Source organism: Numida meleagris, chromosome 6 (genome assembly GCF_002078875.1).
Source record: "Numida meleagris isolate 19003 breed g44 Domestic line chromosome 6, NumMel1.0, whole genome shotgun sequence".
Lineage (NCBI taxonomy): Eukaryota > Metazoa > Chordata > Aves > Galliformes > Numididae > Numida > Numida meleagris.
Window position 1 is genome coordinate 59,686,261 of NC_034414.1, and position 16,286 is coordinate 59,702,546.

The 16,286-nt window shown below is 51.8% G+C and overlaps 1 protein-coding gene across 1 annotated transcript; it reads left to right on the top strand.

Moving 5' to 3' along the window:
• GPR137C (G protein-coupled receptor 137C) lies at positions 87-15,808 on the top strand. Its single transcript, XM_021401030.1, has 7 exons — positions 87-587; positions 7,615-7,658; positions 8,393-8,621; positions 11,223-11,372; positions 11,932-12,054; positions 12,189-12,304; positions 13,012-15,808. Exons 1-7 carry the CDS (start codon positions 234-236, stop codon positions 13,181-13,183), a joined length of 1,188 nt encoding a protein of 395 aa, XP_021256705.1. The 5' UTR covers positions 87-233; the 3' UTR covers positions 13,184-15,808.

Consider the following 16,286-nt stretch of genomic DNA (forward strand, 5'->3'; position numbering starts at 1 on the left):
CGGCGCGGCGGATGGGCGCGGAGGGGGCGGTGCGGCGGGGAGCCAATGGGGAGCGCGCGCTGTCAGGAGCGAGCGCCTCAAATCATCGGGCTCAGCTGATTGTCCCCGGCAGAGAGTTGCTGGGCGGCGGGCGGTGCGGCCGGGAGCGCGGGCGCCCCATTGTTGCATGGGGGTGTCCGGCTGAGGGGAGGGCGGCCGGGCGCGCGGCGATCGTTGCTGCCTCCCGCTGCCCCATGAGCGCCCTCGCCGCGGGGGCGGCCCCGGCCGAGGGCCCCGCCGTGCCCTACGCGGTGGAGCTGGGGCTGACGGTGCTCCACACGGCGCTGTACGCCGCGCTCTTCCTCTTCGCCTACCTGCAGCTCTGGCTGCTGCTCTACTACCGCGAGCGGCGGCTGAGCTACCACACGCTCTGCCTCTTCCTCTGCCTGCTCTGGGCCGCCCTCAGGACCACGCTGTTCTCCTTCTACCTGCAGAACTCGCTGCAGGCCCTCCGCCTCCAGCAGCCCTTCGCCCACTGGCTGCTGTACTGCCTGCCCGGCTGCCTGCTCTTCGCCAGCCTCTGCCTCCTCAACCTCTACTTCGCCGAGGTGAATTTCCCCGGGGAAGGCGTTGTGAGGCGCCCGCCCCCCGCGAGCCTCGGGAGCCCGGGGCTGTGCCCTGAGGGGGCTGTGGGGGGAGGGAGGGGGGGTGGTGGCCGTGCCGTGGGTCCGGGCCTTTGGGGCGGTTCAGGGTGTTCCTGGGGGGGGGGGGGGGGTGCTGGGGGTGTGGGGTGACCCCGTGCAGGGCGAGGTGGGAGCCTGCCCCGCGCCTCCTCGCTAGGCTTTCCCCACCGCAGCCCCCCAAGGGAAGAGGGGGGGTGGGGGGGTGTTTTGTCTTTTTTTTTTTTTCTTCATTCATTCCCCTCCTCTAAAGGGGACCAGAAAGTGGCAGCGAGCAGCAGGGGCTGCTCGGGCCTGGAGTGCTGCCAAGCATTACGTCACCAGCCAGAGCCTCTTCTGCTATTGTTGCTGCGCTCCCTCCTTCTCTCCATCCCTCCTCTCGGGCTTGTTTTTGTGCGCCTTGTTGTCAGGCAGAAACCCCCGAATCCCTCTGCCCCGCTCCCCGGGCACCGGGCGGGGGGGTGCGAGGTGAGCCCCCTCCCCTCTCAGCGATCGCTGCTGGGACGGTGCGGAGCTGCTGGCTGTTGTTGCCGAGCTGCATTCCTCCTTTTCTGCCTTTGCCCATCACTCGTTAGGCGGTTTTTGCCCTCCTTTCTCTGCTCCTTTCACTTGCTTTTATTTATCCTTTAAAGCCTCAGCTTTCCCCTCCCCTTCCCCCCTCTGAATATTTTGTTTCTGCTCCAGTTTCTCGTGAGCAGCCCTCTGCTCGCCTGCCTTCCCGTTTGGTGACTTGTTTCATAAATAGACAGTACTTTCCTTCCAGCTTTGTTGTTCAGATTCTTTGCTCTGCAGCTCTCAGCTGTTTGCCAGCCTCACAAAGGAATCGCTAGCACACAGCGGAATCGCTCCGTCGCTCCGATGTGTCACCGATAGGAATTATGATTTCATTTTCCCTAGGACATCAGTGTGCACGTGATAATGTGAGACTGGGAGCCGTGGGGTGCTTTGGCCCTTTGGGTTCTTCCCCTCCTGCCACAAACGCTTTGAAGTGTGGGGGGGTGAACTGCCCCTTGTGAAAGCTATTGGTGCTGGATGTGCTGCCTGTCGAGTGGCAGCTAAGTAACAAATGCTGCATAGTGTGCGTGATCCATCTTGTGTGTTAAAGGGAGCCTGACCTACCAACTGCTCCAACCAGGAGGTGTTTCTGTACCCCAGAAGGCAGGCTGACCGAGGATCCCAAGTTCTGTTGCTGCAGGCTGGCTTGATTTCAGTTTCACTCAAGTCACTGGACTTGATAGCAGGCTTGCCTCCTTGCAGGCTTTTTAAAAGGCTTTGTTTAAATTAAAAAAAAAAATAAATTCAGATGAGTTCTCAGGCAGCCCTTCCTCCCATGATATCTGTTTTGCAGCAGACTTGGGCTGGGTATACTCTGCTTCTTTCTCCTTGAAGACCTAGAGCCAAGGGAAATCCTGTCTGAGGAAATAAGAGCTCAGGATCTAGAGTGGGAAAGGATAAGATGGCTTATTAAGATGGGTGTGCGTGCTTAGTTACAGAGAAGGGCCTGACACTTGGCCATCCTGAGCAGCACGGGTGTCCAGCATGCTGTGGTTTGTGAGTGATCTCACGGTGGTGGTAAGTGGTGGAAGCTATAGCTTCTGGGGTTTGGAGAAAATGCAGCTAGATGGAATGAAAGCCCTTGGTGCTCTTCTGGCTTCCATTTCCATGAAAGAAACCATACTTACTAGTGGTATTTGGCCTCTTCTGCTTGGATAACAGGCTGGTAAGGCTAGCTTGTCCTTAGATACCAACACATGGTGCCCTTCTGCCAACTGTATGCCTGGCTGGGATGTGCTCAGTGCTTTCCTTAAAGCACAGGGGAGTTGCATTAAGGGAGGTTAATGACCATGCTCATTATGGAAGAAAGTGAAGCTATTGTGGAACAACTGTGGTTTAGCTCAAAGAGGCTCAAGATCTAGAGATGTCTTTGTCTACTAGTGTGACTTCAAGCAGGAGATGCTGTGGAGGGCCCATAAGTTCTTAGAGGCCAGCTGATAGCAACCTGTGGAGTAGCACAGGGCTTTTGCTGCTCTGGGGTTGCCATCCTTGTCTGAGATGTCCTCAAATAAAAGCATAGGCTGCTTCTGTGCTCCAGGCATAGCTAGTCTTTGTACACAGTGCATCCTTTGTGAAGATGCTGGAGAAGTGACATCTGTATAAGCAGTGGAGGGAAATGTGGCCTGTGCTGTGTTACTTGCACTGATCTTGTTTGATTTATGGAGCTGTGTTCAAGCTGAGGGTGAGATGATGCTGAGTGGGGGGGATAGCCTCAGGAAGCAACAAATACACATGGGGAGTTAGAACAGCTTAGAGTGCAAGCTAATGCTAGGGCTGAAATTCCAATTAAGGGAACTGCCTCATGTTCATCCTATCTCTGGGGATAAGGTTGTCCAGTTCCTATCCTGTCTTGGTGCCTGGGATCCCTGAGGGGGCGTGGAGGTTTGACAAAATGTGTGTAGGTTGCTTATCTGGCAAGAAGTGTCTTTTGTTTTACCTGGAACATCAGGACATGTCATGCCTTCTGCTTGGGAGCATCTCTTGCCCTCTGCTTCATTGTGTAACAATGAGTTTCCCTCCAGGAAATCTGGAGATTATGGTGCATCACATCAGAATTCCTCAGATCCACTCCCAGCCTCGCTTCAGACCAGCAGAATGATGGCTCAGATATTCAACCCAGGATGTTTGTCTGCCTTGTGTGGAATAGCACCTCTGCCAGTTAGGCATCTGCTTGAGTAATACTACCTTTCCCAAGAGTCTGCCAATTACTGCTTCCCCCAGGTCATTGTCAGGAGCACAATACATGTAAATGTAGCCACAACCTCCACCCTGACCCTTTCAGAGGCCTTGAACACTTGGCATCTGGGCCTCCCCTGAGAGTCAGCAGCTGAGTGCAACAATGAGTAAGGCCTTCTGCTCCAGTGGTGAAGCTCTGACAGGCTGCTCTGCCAGACTGGTGTGGCCGTAACCCTTAACCTGTCTGGGTTTCTCTAAGTGGTCCATCTGATTAGATGACATCAGCCTCTTTCATCCCTTGTTCTAATTGTGCTGGAGCAGACATGCACAGAGAGAGCATCCAGCCTGGGAGCTCTTTGTCCTGCGTCCAAGGGTACTGTCTTCCTGCCTTTTCAGGTGGAGAACTGGAAAAGCCTCCATCCATTCCTATGCTCTTCCACACTCCTTGTCTCACACACCTGGTGTGTGATCTCTTCCTTGGAGGGGACAGCTGGTAAGGGGTCACTTAAACTCAGAACTGCTCCATCCATGGGCTGATGATTCCCTGGGGCCCCACAGTTCCTGGTTGAACAGGCAGCCATGCCAGTGACCAGCTATTCTAGAAAATCACAGTACGTGCCACTTGCATTCTGTGTTCATGATGGTGTAGGGTGATCTCAGTATTAGTGGGGCTGGTGAGAGAGCCGCCTCATATAGAACTTCCAGCTCTTCCTCAGAGGGGTGGATGCCCTTGAACATGGTTTATGGAGCACAATCCCAAAATAGTCATTCAGCACCAAGCTGAGACTGGTGAGAGAAAATAATGTGGGTGCACTTGCAATGAGTGAGGCCTGTGCTCATGTCAAGGCAGAACACAGTTCTGCCTTGCATCTGGAGAGCCCAAACTCATTATGGAGCGAAAGAGGCTTTGATTCCATCAGAAAAGGGACAGGTTTGAAAATCTTCTGGCTATTTTGATCTGTTGTGAGTGGTTGTACCAAGGAGAAGCTGCAGCTGGGTGAGTGTTAGGGCTGAAGTCCTGACTTCTGCAGGTACTGTAGATGACTTCTACAGAGCCATCTATGGGATGTGGTCTTTTACCTGTCATCCCTTAGCAATTGTGGCATCTCCAGTACACCTTCAAGGATGAGTGTTTCTAATGCTCTGAAAGCATGCCCACAGCAAGTTCACCATCTGGGGTCAGCGATGTGAGCGGGGAGATCACCTTTGTGAAATATCTGCTCTTGTCACAAAAATGCCTCTAGTTTTACAGGGGCCCTCTGGGTCTGTAGCTGTTTTTTTTTTTCAGCTTCACTTTTTTTCACCAGGTTTGTAGGTGCTGGGAAGTGCAGGAAGGAGTTGCTTTCAGGAAAAACACCTGAGATTTGCTTAACTGTTTCCAAAGGCTTGCTTAGCAGTAAACTGCCTGGTCTTGCTGCTCTGGGCCGGCAGAGACATCTGTTCTCCATTTTCAGCAGGCAACTGCATGGCTCCTGGGCTGGCTACCCAGCTGAACAGAAGAAACCCCTGTCTGTGGGGGCTGTTAGGGTATAATACAACTTGGTATAGTGTGCCTACCTGAGGACAGGGGCCTGGATTTCCTGCACTTAGGAGGAGCAGGACTACCCCCGAGATCTCTGCACTGGTTTCTTTGCAGCAAAGCCCTCCACATCTGCTGTCCTTGGGCTTTGAGAGCAGCAGATAGTCTGGTACTGAGAGCCTTGCAGGATTGGCTCAAGGATAAATCTGAGAGGTGCACTGTGAACAGGACCGGTATCACCTACTGACCCCATCCCTGTGAAGAAACAGTGAGTTATGTCATCAGAAGAGTTATGTCTTTATAACTATGCAAACACTGTAAACTGAGTGGTGTCTGCTCTCTTCCTAAAGTTATAGGACTGCATAGTGGGTGCTAAGAAAAGCCTAAGGCCCGTACCATGGTCTCCTTCTGCTTTCTGTGGCAGCAGTCCAAGCATGAGTCTCAGGTTCCTGTTGCACTCTTAACCCCAAGACAGCTTGGTGAGTCTCATTCCCTGGGGTGTAGGGCAGTCCAGGGAGACTGTCTTGAGTGGGGCTGCCAGACCCAGAATCTCCTTTCTGTTAACCAGTGGCTTCCCCCTGCGCAGCTGATGAGTTGTTCTACCCAGGGCTGTCAGCTGGAATACAGTAGTGAAGGCTTACTAGTTGCACTGCTGCTCAAACTGTGGTTATGGGCTGCACTTCTGGGAGTCAGAGCAGCAGTACAAATATCTTAAATGGATTTCCATGCTGCACAAATCGGGGCTGAGCCAACTCTCTTCCCAGCTGGCTGTCCTTGATGCCTGTTCTCACAGTCCCAAAGCACATGAATGTAGCCTGCAGGCAAACTAAGGATAAGGGAGGATTCAGATTTCTCAGAGTTAACATGGCCATGCCCTCCTACCAAGGCCCAGGTTTCCTCTAACTCAGGGCTCAGCGTGGATTTTGCCATGTTTCTGTATTTCTGACTGACTGATTTAGACCAGGAGCAGGGTAGAGGGCTTTGGATTGCCTGTAGTACTCTGCTTCCTTGCTGTGGGGGCTGGACACCTCCCTCTGCTCAAGTAACGTGTCTCTTCCCTACTACAAGAGCTGCTGGAGTTCATCTACCCTCAGACAAGGAGAGGAGTCAAACATAAGAACAGAGTTGTTGAAGCTGTCCAGTACTGTGTGTGTGGGGGGGGCTTTCAAATGCTTAAAACTACTGTAATGAGACAGACAACCCTCAAATTCCAAAACGTTGTTGGAAATCCTATTGGCAGGAGCTTGATTTCTGCGTCTTCATAGTGCCATCGTTACCTCAGTGTTGACTGGAAGGCAGGAGCTGAGAAATCCTATCACAGAAAAGCTGACTAAGGTTGCCTTGTAAGAGATGAGCGATCCTTCGCTGAGGTTATGGTCTGGAAGCTGACGAGGAGGACTCTGCAGAAGTGCTGTAACCAAACCTGTGCCTGCGTAGCGATCAGGCTGGTGGGGTCAGCACAAGTGCACTGTCTGCTGGATCTGGCTGTAGAGGACTCTGCCTCTTCTTAAGTTCCTTCAGAATCTCTGTAGTCAGGACACGGGCTTTGTCTGAGGCTGAATGTGACCCTCAGCTCTGGCATCCTTCCTGGTGGGGTCTGTACCAGCAGCTCTGCTTTTCACAATTCCTGCCATGGCTGTGCTGAATGGGTGTGTGACAAGTGAGCTCTGAGTAGCACTGACCACGTGCTGCTTATCCTGACCACGTGTGACCTCCTGTCCCCCTGCAGCAGCACTTTGATGCTCATGTCTGATCTGTGACCTGGGAGGGTTTGCACCCTTTCCTAGTCCCTGTGCTTCCTTGTACTAGGAGTCCTGCCCCAATGTGCATCAGCAGGAGCCACCCTCCTGCCTGAAGGGACATGGAAACCATTTAGCCGAGTGACAAGAGCGCTGTAGGGTGTCTGAGGGTGAGCTGGCAGTTCTCCTTCAGCCTCAACAGCTGGGGTTGCAGGCATGGGTTCACTACCCTGCAGTCTGTGAAGTTCTTGTTTTGAAGCACCGGTCCTTGCACAATGTGCAGCTTGAGTCTGCTAATCCCTCACGTTGAGAAAGCTCACAACCCAGATTCTCTTCTGGACAGAGTGCGTGTTGCTCTGAAGAGTGAAATAGTCTGCAGATGACTGTCAGCTAATCCACTCGTCCATCAGGTGTGGCACACAACCTGGCAGGCTGGGCCTTCCATCTCTTGAGCTGCTTCTCAGGTGTATTCACCCTACAAACATCGTCAGGATGGAAGAACTGAGGAAGCTATGTGCTTGTTAGAGCCTGCAGGTCTGTAATCTAATACCAGAGGGCTATTTTTGATCAGCTGTTTGTCTTGCTGAAGCAGCCCTCTCTAACAGGGAGATAAGTGTGATTGAGCTCCTAAAATATACAGCACAGCACTGGTAAAGTAAATGTGGTTTTGTATGTTCTTAGTGACTGCTGGGTGCAACTTCCTTCCCTTGAAGTCCTTAGGTGAGATGTTGAAGTCCCTTACAGGATAATAAATGTTCTTGTCAGTTGGACACCTGCATTCAAACTTGGCTCCTGCAGGAAAAGGAGCACCCTTGTCTTTTGCAAGTACATACAAATGGGTTCTGTAAGTGACATAATCCTTCAAGATGTCCACTGGATGCTGGCTGTCCTGTTGTATGTATCTTTATTAAGCTTAGAGGTGAACTACAGGTCACGTTAAGTAATGCTCTGCAAATCTTTCCCCTAGGTTATATTCAAAGTGAAATGTGCAGCTGATTTCAACAAGTACAAGTAAGTGGCACTTTTCTAACGTTACCTTCAAACAGCTTAAGATGAATGAATGCTGCAGTGTTAGGAATAGGAGCTTTGGATCCCAGAGACAGAACAACAGAGCTAATGCACCTAGCTGTGCTCTGACAAAGATGTGCCTTGGAGCAAGACTGGGAGCTCCAAGGGTACCAAGGAAGTTGAAAGATGCTGTGTGCCTCTGTACACATCAGCAGTATCTCAGTACTGGTGCTTGCAGCAAACTAGATGAATTCTTAAGGTCCTTCGGAGTGGGCCCATCCCCAACAAAGACCTGTGGGATAAACACTGAGCAAAGGATGGGATGTGTTTGTGCAGCCCAGGTGCTTCCTGACCATTTCCAGGGAAACCCACAATAGAAGATGAAAGCTCCAGTGGCTTTCAATAACGGAGTAGCAGTGATTGTGATGACTCATAGCGTATTGGCTGGAGTTAATGCAGAGCTACAGCAACACTTAAAATCTGTGAGATAAGAACCTGACTGTCAGAAGATGAGTCTTGTAACTCAGCGTACTTATGCAGCTCGTGCTGTGTGAAAGCAGCTCAAACAGAAAGACTCTGCACACTTGAGATATTCAGGAAGCTTCAAACAGCTGTACTGAATGCCTGTCTTCAGAGCAAGTGGAGCACTGGGGCCTGTTGCCTGATGAGGAAGGGGGGTGGTGAAGAATGACCTCAGAACTGGCTTGAACTGTTTCTTTCCCCCTTCCTCTCCCCAGGGTCCTGTTGTATCTGGGCTCCATACTTACCAGCCTCCTCTTCCTAGTTGTGAACTTGACGTGTGCAATGCTCATCCACAGTGAGGTCCCAGAGAACCAGCTGAGGCGGACAGTCCTTGCCCGCGCTCTAGTCAATGACAGCCTCTTCATCCTCTGTGCCATCTCGCTGGCTTGCTGTATGTGCAAACTGGGAAAGATGTCTTCAGCGAATGTCTACCTCGAGTCTAAGGTAGGTGAAAGCTTTGTAAACTCCATTGGGACTGTGTAGCCACCGACTGGTATCCCAGCAGGACCCGTGTGCTTCAAGGAGTGCTGGCCTGGTAGCAGTTCTTGAACTCTTCCCTCCAGAAAGTGCACGTTCCTGCTGGAGGAACACTCTGCCCTGTATGCTTCAGGGAAACATGTCTACAGCTTTTCTGGTGCTACAGGAGATCGAAGTGCTGCTTTTGCTTTTCAGGTTGAGAGGTTTAATTTAGGATTTGACTAGAAGAGAGGGTTCTCTAAGAAGAAAGAGATGTGGTTCTTGCAGTGTATTTGCCACTAAGTACAGAAAAGTCTGCATGGTACTGATAACTCTGACAAATGCATAACACAGTTCTCTGCAAAGGGGATTTCCTGTTAGCCCAGTGTTGGCTGCCTGGCTCAAGCAACTTGAGGATCTGAGAAGCCAGGGTGCAGGGAAGCCAGCTGCCTGGCTCTGATACTTTTGAGCTACTGTCTTCTCACAGCAGTACAGCTTTTCTCCTGGCATGCTCTGAATCCTGTCTTTCCACGTGTCAGAAGGACTCCTGGAGTCTTCTGTCAAGTGAATCTGTGGGCTTTAGAGTGCTGCCATGGCTGGCTCAGGCAAGGGGCTACCAAGAGTGTGGAGCTTGTGAAGGCTTTTGAAGGCTTCTGTCCCCTCAGGAATAAGATAAAGAGGGTGACAAACCTTCTTGCTGCAGGCACTGCTACCAAGACATCTTGGTCAAGACAACTGCCTTGCGTTGGCTGGAGGCATCCTGCTCCTTAGCAGGTCATCTGCAGGACCACTCCAGGGGCTTCAGTTCAGTGCCCTGAATCCAGGGTGTGTGGGCTAGAGGTGGCTGGGACTGGCTGCCTAGCAGGCTCTCGTGACAACTGTCTCCAAGGGCTGCAGATTGCAGCCCAGTGGGTCTGAAGTGGGGCAGGAGCCATAACTGAGCTGACAATCTGCTCAAATCCCTGCCAACGTGGGCCAGGTATGCAGCTCTAACTGGCTCTGGACACTAACGTACCAGTCTCTCTCAGCAGTGATTTATAGACATGGCAACTTCCTCTAGTTACATGCCTGGGGCTGTCTGTGGGGCCTTGCTCTTACACAGCGTGCTCTGGAGAAGCCTGCTTTATTTCTGAGAACTCAACCTGACCCTCTCATAGAGGTCTTTTGCATTCAAACGCTGTCTCCATTTTCTACCTTGGAGACATTTCTTGACTTTCAGGGTTGTGGAGGAGCTGCAAAAATAGGGTAGGGATGTGCAGAAGCATTACCCGAGTGCCTGGAAAAAGTTGCCCTGCCTCCTGAACTCTGGCTGTAAACCTGCTGACTCTCAAAGCAATATGGCAAGTCTGGAGAGGCCTGGTAAGACTGCTGCCTTTGCCACAATGTGGGAAGGTTTGAACCATTCTCCATGTGAGAAGGAGGCTGCTATTGGACTGCTGCCAGATCCTGTGCTGTATACTGTGCTCCTTGTCTGCTGGAGCCTTGCTTCAGTAGCCTTTCTGCCCCTTTCTCCTCTCCTGAATACTGAGGGCTCAGCTGATGGTGCTGGAGCAGGCTGCATTCTTGTGCTTTGGTGGCATCCCAGGAACTAGTCTGTTAAAAGCACGTTGAAGCTGACTTTTTAAGACAGTGTCTTGCAAAGCTCTAAGATGGGGAAAACATAACTGGTTTGGATGTGGAGAAGGTCGAAGAGACGAGCTTCCTGTGAGGATTGTCTCCCTGTATACAAAGCCAAGCCAGCTGTACCTTGCTTGGATGTGTCTGCTCACTTTCTGGCTTTTCTGAGTGTATTTAGCAGGTCTCTATCACTTTGCAGACCAAGAAGTTTCCTAAATCTAGTCTTATAGGGAAGGTAGGTACTGTGACCTCAGGGTATGTTGTGGTAGCCCTCCTGACACACTGTGCCTGGAAGGTTGTGGAGACTGCTTTTCTCCTTCACCAGCACAGGGCAGCTGGCAGGAGGCAGTGGCTCAACATCTAGCCACCCTTCAGTGTACTGCTTTGTATGGTGGACTTGGCTTCTCCCACCATGGCACTGAGGCTCAGGTGCTGGTTTTTCCTGCCTGGTCTCAGAGGCCTACCCCAGCTATCTGGACTTCTTTTCCAGCCAAAGGTCACGTTCAACGTGTGGGGTGCTGAACTGCTACAGAGTAAATAACCAGATTGACATCTCTGCAGAGTTTGTGCCTGATCAGGGTGTAAAAACAGCAGTATTCTCTTAATGGCTGCTAGCTGGCTTTCTAGAGACTGCCCCAGAAAGGCAGTGGGTGGGAGGGCACCTCTAGGTCACAGCTTTGAAGCTGATTGTTGAAACAACTTTTGATTTCTGCTATTGATAAAATCCAGAGAATAATGCTCCTGTGCCTGGAGCCTTCCCTGCTCCCAGGCAGCACTGGCTGCCTAACTCTGCTGCTCCAGTGAACTCATCACGCGGGGAAGCTCTTAACCAGTTGCTAAAATATTCAGAACAACATACAAATGTTCTAGGTCATTCTTGTCTGTGCAGCTTCTCATGCACTTAAGGAGGAGAGGTAAAGTCCCAGCTCTGTAGGAAGGTCTGTATTAAAACCGTTGCTCTTTCTTTTCTAGGGAACATCTGTCTGCCAAGCTATTCTTGTGGGATCTGTAGTTGCTCTCCTGTATTCCTCAAGGGCTTGCTATAACCTGGTAGCTGTGGCCATATCTCCAGACAATGTTCCTGGTCCATTTAACTATGGCTGGGACAACCTTTCAGACAAGGTGAGTTTGTCCGTTATTCCTCCAAGTCTGTGACTTGTGGCAGGGAGCTGCACGCCCCTCGCAGGAGGGTTAAGTGTAGAGGATGAGGGTGCTACACAGGGATGCTTGTTTCCCTGAATCTCCAGACAAGCTGGATTTCTGCCTTCAGAAACCCTGCTTATTCTCACTACTAGAGCAGGCCTGAATCTTCCTCGGTCTGCCTACTTCTTCAGGAGGGATTCCCTGTTGTGCGCATCAGTTTCAGTCTGTTAACTCTTCTTTTGGGGGAGAGGAGGAACGAGTCAAGTAGAGCAGAAAAGCAATGCTTAATAAGGCATAGCTTTGTGCAAGGGAGAATTGTTGGAGTGGGAGCTTAGCAGTACCCTGGAAGCACGCTGAAGACAACTGCTAGCTCTCACTTGAAATGGTAGCAACTGAGTTAAGGGTAACAGCTCTTGGTTTAGGGACTCCTGCCTTTGCTGCGCTTGTAGTTTTCCTGAGCTGTGCACTGTGCCCAGCTCTGGGGGCTGTGTAGTTCTGCTGATGACTTAGTGTAAACATCTCTAACTTCTCTCCGCAGGTGCACGTGGAAGTGAGCAGTGAAGAATATGTGGTGTTTGGAGTGGTTCTTTTCCTCTGGGAGCTGGTGCCAACAACTTTTGTGGTGCTGTTCTTCCGGGCACAGAGGCTGAGTCAGAATTTGGTAGGTCTGAGCAAGCTGCTGCAGCTCAAGTACCCCTGTGCAGGGAGGAGCCTGAGGTGCCTGGCGTACAGGGTCAGACCTCTTAAAGGCTGTCAGAAATCTCATGTTTGGCTTAACTCTCTTCTCTCTAACAGACTCCAGCGGGAATGGTCAATAGTCACAGCTACAGCTCCAGAGCCTACTTCTTTGACAATCCAAGGCGCTATGACAGTGATGATGACTTGTCACGGCTTGGGGCCAGAGAAGGAGGGTAAGTCTTGTATTAGAAAGTGAAAACACAGGCGCTGTCCTGCATGGAAGCAACAGAGCTCCTTCTGGCATAGGAGGCAGCTTGGGCAAGGTGGATAGGGCAAGGAGCCTTCTGACTGAGCTTAGTTTTGCTCCCTTCTGCAACTCGGAGCTGTTTCTACTAGAAGTGATCACCTCTGAGAGGTGGATGTCAGCAGTGGATGCTCGTAAGTAGAAATGTGCAATGGTTGCGGCCAGGAGGCCTCATCCAGGCAGGCTGATCTTAGGATCTTTCCTCAGCTGAGGAGAGGAGGCCCCTAAATCACTTCCAGGGGAGTTCTTCTCTAGAAAGTGAGGCACTGAAGTCTGGGAGCCAGCTGGGACAGGTCTGCAGGAACACCTGGGCTGGGGGAGAATGGTCTGGTCTTTCCAGCAAAACTGCAAAGGGAAGTCTGGCAACCCTGGCCTTGCTGCTCAGGGCTCTGAGGTCCTCCTCTCCAGGGGTTCTAGTGAGGAATTGAGAGGTTGCATCTCTTCTCAACCAGTTTTGTAGGGCCTGGTGCTCCTCTCCTCACACCTCAAGGCCAAGTTCCTTGGCGATATCACATCTGCATGTCTTAACCTGCTTCTGCAGACCTGGGGGCAGAAGTCTTTTCTGGGCTGCTTAGATGATCAGCAATCCAATTACTTGTCTGAGTCCCTGTTTGGTTTCTCCCTCTCTCCTCCCAGCTTGGCCACCCCTCAGTGCTCTGGCTGCTATGGGTCGCTGGCTGGGAACGACAGCTACGCAGCGGGTCCGCCTCCCAGCGGGACTGCTACCGACAGTGCCCCCTTGCTCTCTGCTGCAGGCGGCTCGGAGTTGAATAACCACCATAGCTCATACCCTGCAGCACAGAACTGAAGAGGCTGCGAGGTCCCTTTCCTCCCAGAAGTGGCATTCATGTATAGGATTGTAACCTGGTTTTCTTTCCCTCTTCCCCGAAGCATCTAACTCATCGACACAAACATTCCACTACCTGCTGCAGCCGTAAGCAGGACGGAGCCTATGGCTGCAGGCGGTAAGCGAGAGAACTGTGACTTTTAAGGTACCATGTAGCAAAGTGAAGCTGAACTCTCGGGAAGCTCTTTCTTGGTCTGGTCTTCAAGATGTTGGCAGCTAAACGCACCAGAGCTTCCTCACTAGAAAAGAAACATCAAATGCATATTTGCACTTTTATCTGCACACTTGGAAGGAATGAATCTTGCTCAGGCTGTGTTTGGTCTGAGACTGTTCTAGTTACTCTTCTAATTGCACATCCATAGCTGGGAGAGGCACCGTCTTCCCGCAAAGATGTATTCCGTGAAGTACTCTGCATCCTGACTCACGTGGGAGTGTGAAGCTGGGTTAACAGTGTTATGGGCAGGGCCTCCTGCAGTGTGTTACCGTGCCATATTCGCACCCTGTGGGGCCGCTGCCTCTGTCTGGGCTGAGTGTGGGCCTTCTCTGACTGCTGGTCCTTCCACCTGGATGCTGAACCATCCTGCCTAGAACTGTGGGCTTGGAGCTGAGCTCAAAGCATATCCGTAGCAAAGGCCTGTAACGGTGAGATCAAGTGCTCCTACTGGTGTTAAGCTAGAGGGTTGGTTACGTGCAGTGGTCTTATGGCAGGGCAGAGGGCTGGCATGGGCTGGAGCTGCTGTCCAGTGAAGGAGGGGGTGAGGCTCTGCAACTGCTTTCTTCTGGGAAAGCTTAAGGCTGGAGTAGGCTCTGCAAAAGTGTATGCAGGAACATGTGTGGCCCAAAGCATGTGTAAAAACTAGAGCTGCCTTTCCCAATGCAGGGCCTCCCCTGTTGCGTTTAGTAGAGGACAAAATTTTAAGCTGACCAAATGTGAACCAGCAGAGTCACTGCAGAGGTGCAGGATGCCTCTTGCTTGTGGTAGCAGCACGTGCAGAGGCAAAGCTGCAGAAATCTGGTCCCTGGGCCCTTTTCCTTCTTCTCCTGCCTCTCTGCTGTGCCCTGGAGCAGGTTGGGGACCTGGAGTCCTACGGGGTTTGAGTATGCTGGGTCAGGTGAGGAGGAGAGCACTTTCCAGATGTCTCCCCTCTCTTGAACTGGAATGGCCCGGTTTGGCTTGGTTTGCAGCTCTGCTGGGCTCTCAGAGATGAGACTAAGAGTGGATGTTACTCCCGCATGTCTCTGAGCCTTCTGTGGGATGAGCAAAGCAGCTCTGGACACATGCTTGGGTGGAGGTGCTGGTCTTAGGCAAGCAGCTGCTTTGACTTCTAGTGCAAACTTGAACTGGAACCGCTTTTAACCTACTTGAAGCTGCTCTAACACCAGTCTGATGCTGGGAGACCTGGCTGGCTGGAGGCCGTGCACCTGTGTGGAGCAGCACGGTGCTGCCTGGCTCTGGCTGTGGGACACTGGAGTGGCACTGTGTGCTGAAGGCCCCTGGCAGCTTGCATCCACAGCAGTGAGCGAGGAGCCCCAAGCCCTGTGGCAGCCCTGGCCTCTCCTCCAGCCTTGCCCTCGCTGGGGTGGCAGGCACCCTGTCCCCCACCTTGCTTGCATTGAGCTAGAAGTCACTTGTTGCACTGAACACCTTGCCCCTCGGTGTGGTCCCTGTGCTGGCGTGTGGGCCTCTCTGTGCTAACCTGCTTCACTCTTACTGGCCCAGAAAAAGAGCAACCTCTGCTGCTGTTCCGAGAGGGTTCTGAGACTATGGCTTCTGGCACATCCCTCTCGCTCTAGTACTTGAACCAGAGAGCTTCACCTTGACTGCCATGGCTCTCCTGGCTGCTGTCGCATGGTGTAAGGTGTAAGAGTCCTGCCTCCTCCCTGCAGCCGGGGTGCAGGCAGAGGTTGCTCCATCTCAATCACTGCTTGGCTTACAGCAAAGCTCACCAAGGGCCCAGCCTGTTTTGTCCTTCTTTCTTCTGCCATAAGTCACCAAAGACAAGAAGTGACACGAGCGGCCCCTGTTCTTGCTTAAATTCCAAAGCACTAGGAGCACTTTAAGTTTTTCTTCGGAGGGAAGGGAGTGGAGTGCAAAAAAAAAAAAAATAATAATAATAAAAATAAAAAATTCAAGGGCTACAGGCTCATTGTTCATATTGCACTGAAGCACACAACAATACGATCTTCCTGGCATTAGGGGGGGGCAGGCCGGGGCCCTGAGTCTCGTTGCTGATGTACTCGTGAGTGACTGGCAAAGTGTTTTGGTTTTATTCACTTGGACGGATGGCCGTTAATTTCAGAACTCTGACTGCTCCTGCTGGAGCTACCTTGTGTTTTACTGAAGTAATTTATAGCTGAGAAGTACAATGACTTTTTTAATGCGTAGTTGCCTTTCATTGAACTTCTTTCTTTCTTTCTCTTTTTTTTTTTTTTTGGTGTTCTTTAACAGTGTTTTGGCTTTGCAGGCCGGCCTCTGCTGGCTGCAACAGGAAGCTGTGGCCAATGAATGTACCTATTTCTTCTTCACTAAACTGTAACCAAGCACTACTATGTTGAAATAATAAAAAAAAAAAAAAGTTTCTGTGCTCCATTGCCACAGGTCCTGTTGAGTTTTGCTCCTGCCAGAGCCCAGCCAAGACAGCTCCAGCCGTTGTCCTGCAGTCCCCCCTTCCTGGGCTGGGCTGCGTGGCTGTGCTGGGCCCTGCATGGAGGTGGGCTGGGGGAGGGGCCTGCAGCCCCCCACCTTACAGCTTGGGAGGAATTATCCACCATCGTTTATCCAGGCCTTGGCATGAGGCTGTGTCCTCTGCCCTTCCCTAGTTCCTGCTCCTGCGCATACAGCTTCCAGGGCACGAGATGCTTCTGTGTGGGCTGTGCTCTGTCCCATTCTCGGGCTCTGTGCCCCACCCAGCATCCCCTTGGCACTGAGCTGTGGAGGAGGCAGAAACCTCATCTCAGCAACTCTGCGTTCCCGCGTTTCCTTATGCCACGGGTTTATCGCTTGTGGCCTTGAGCTCACTGCAGATAGCAGCTGCTTCACCAGAGCACGCGCTGTGTCTGGGCA

What these genes read in the sequence shown, in the direction of transcription:
- GPR137C (XM_021401030.1), top strand. Translation starts at nt 234, where the DNA reads ATGAGCGCCCTCGCCGCGGGGGCGGCCCCGGCCGAGGGCCCCGCCGTG. An exon ending in TCAACCTCTACTTCGCCGAG is followed by an intron (nt 588 to 7,614) that starts GTGAATTTCCCC and finishes TCTTTCCCCTAG; the next exon opens with GTTATATTCAAAGTGAAATG. An exon ending in AGAGGCTGAGTCAGAATTTG is followed by an intron (nt 12,055 to 12,188) that starts GTAGGTCTGAGC and finishes TCTCTCTAACAG; the next exon opens with ACTCCAGCGGGAATGGTCAA.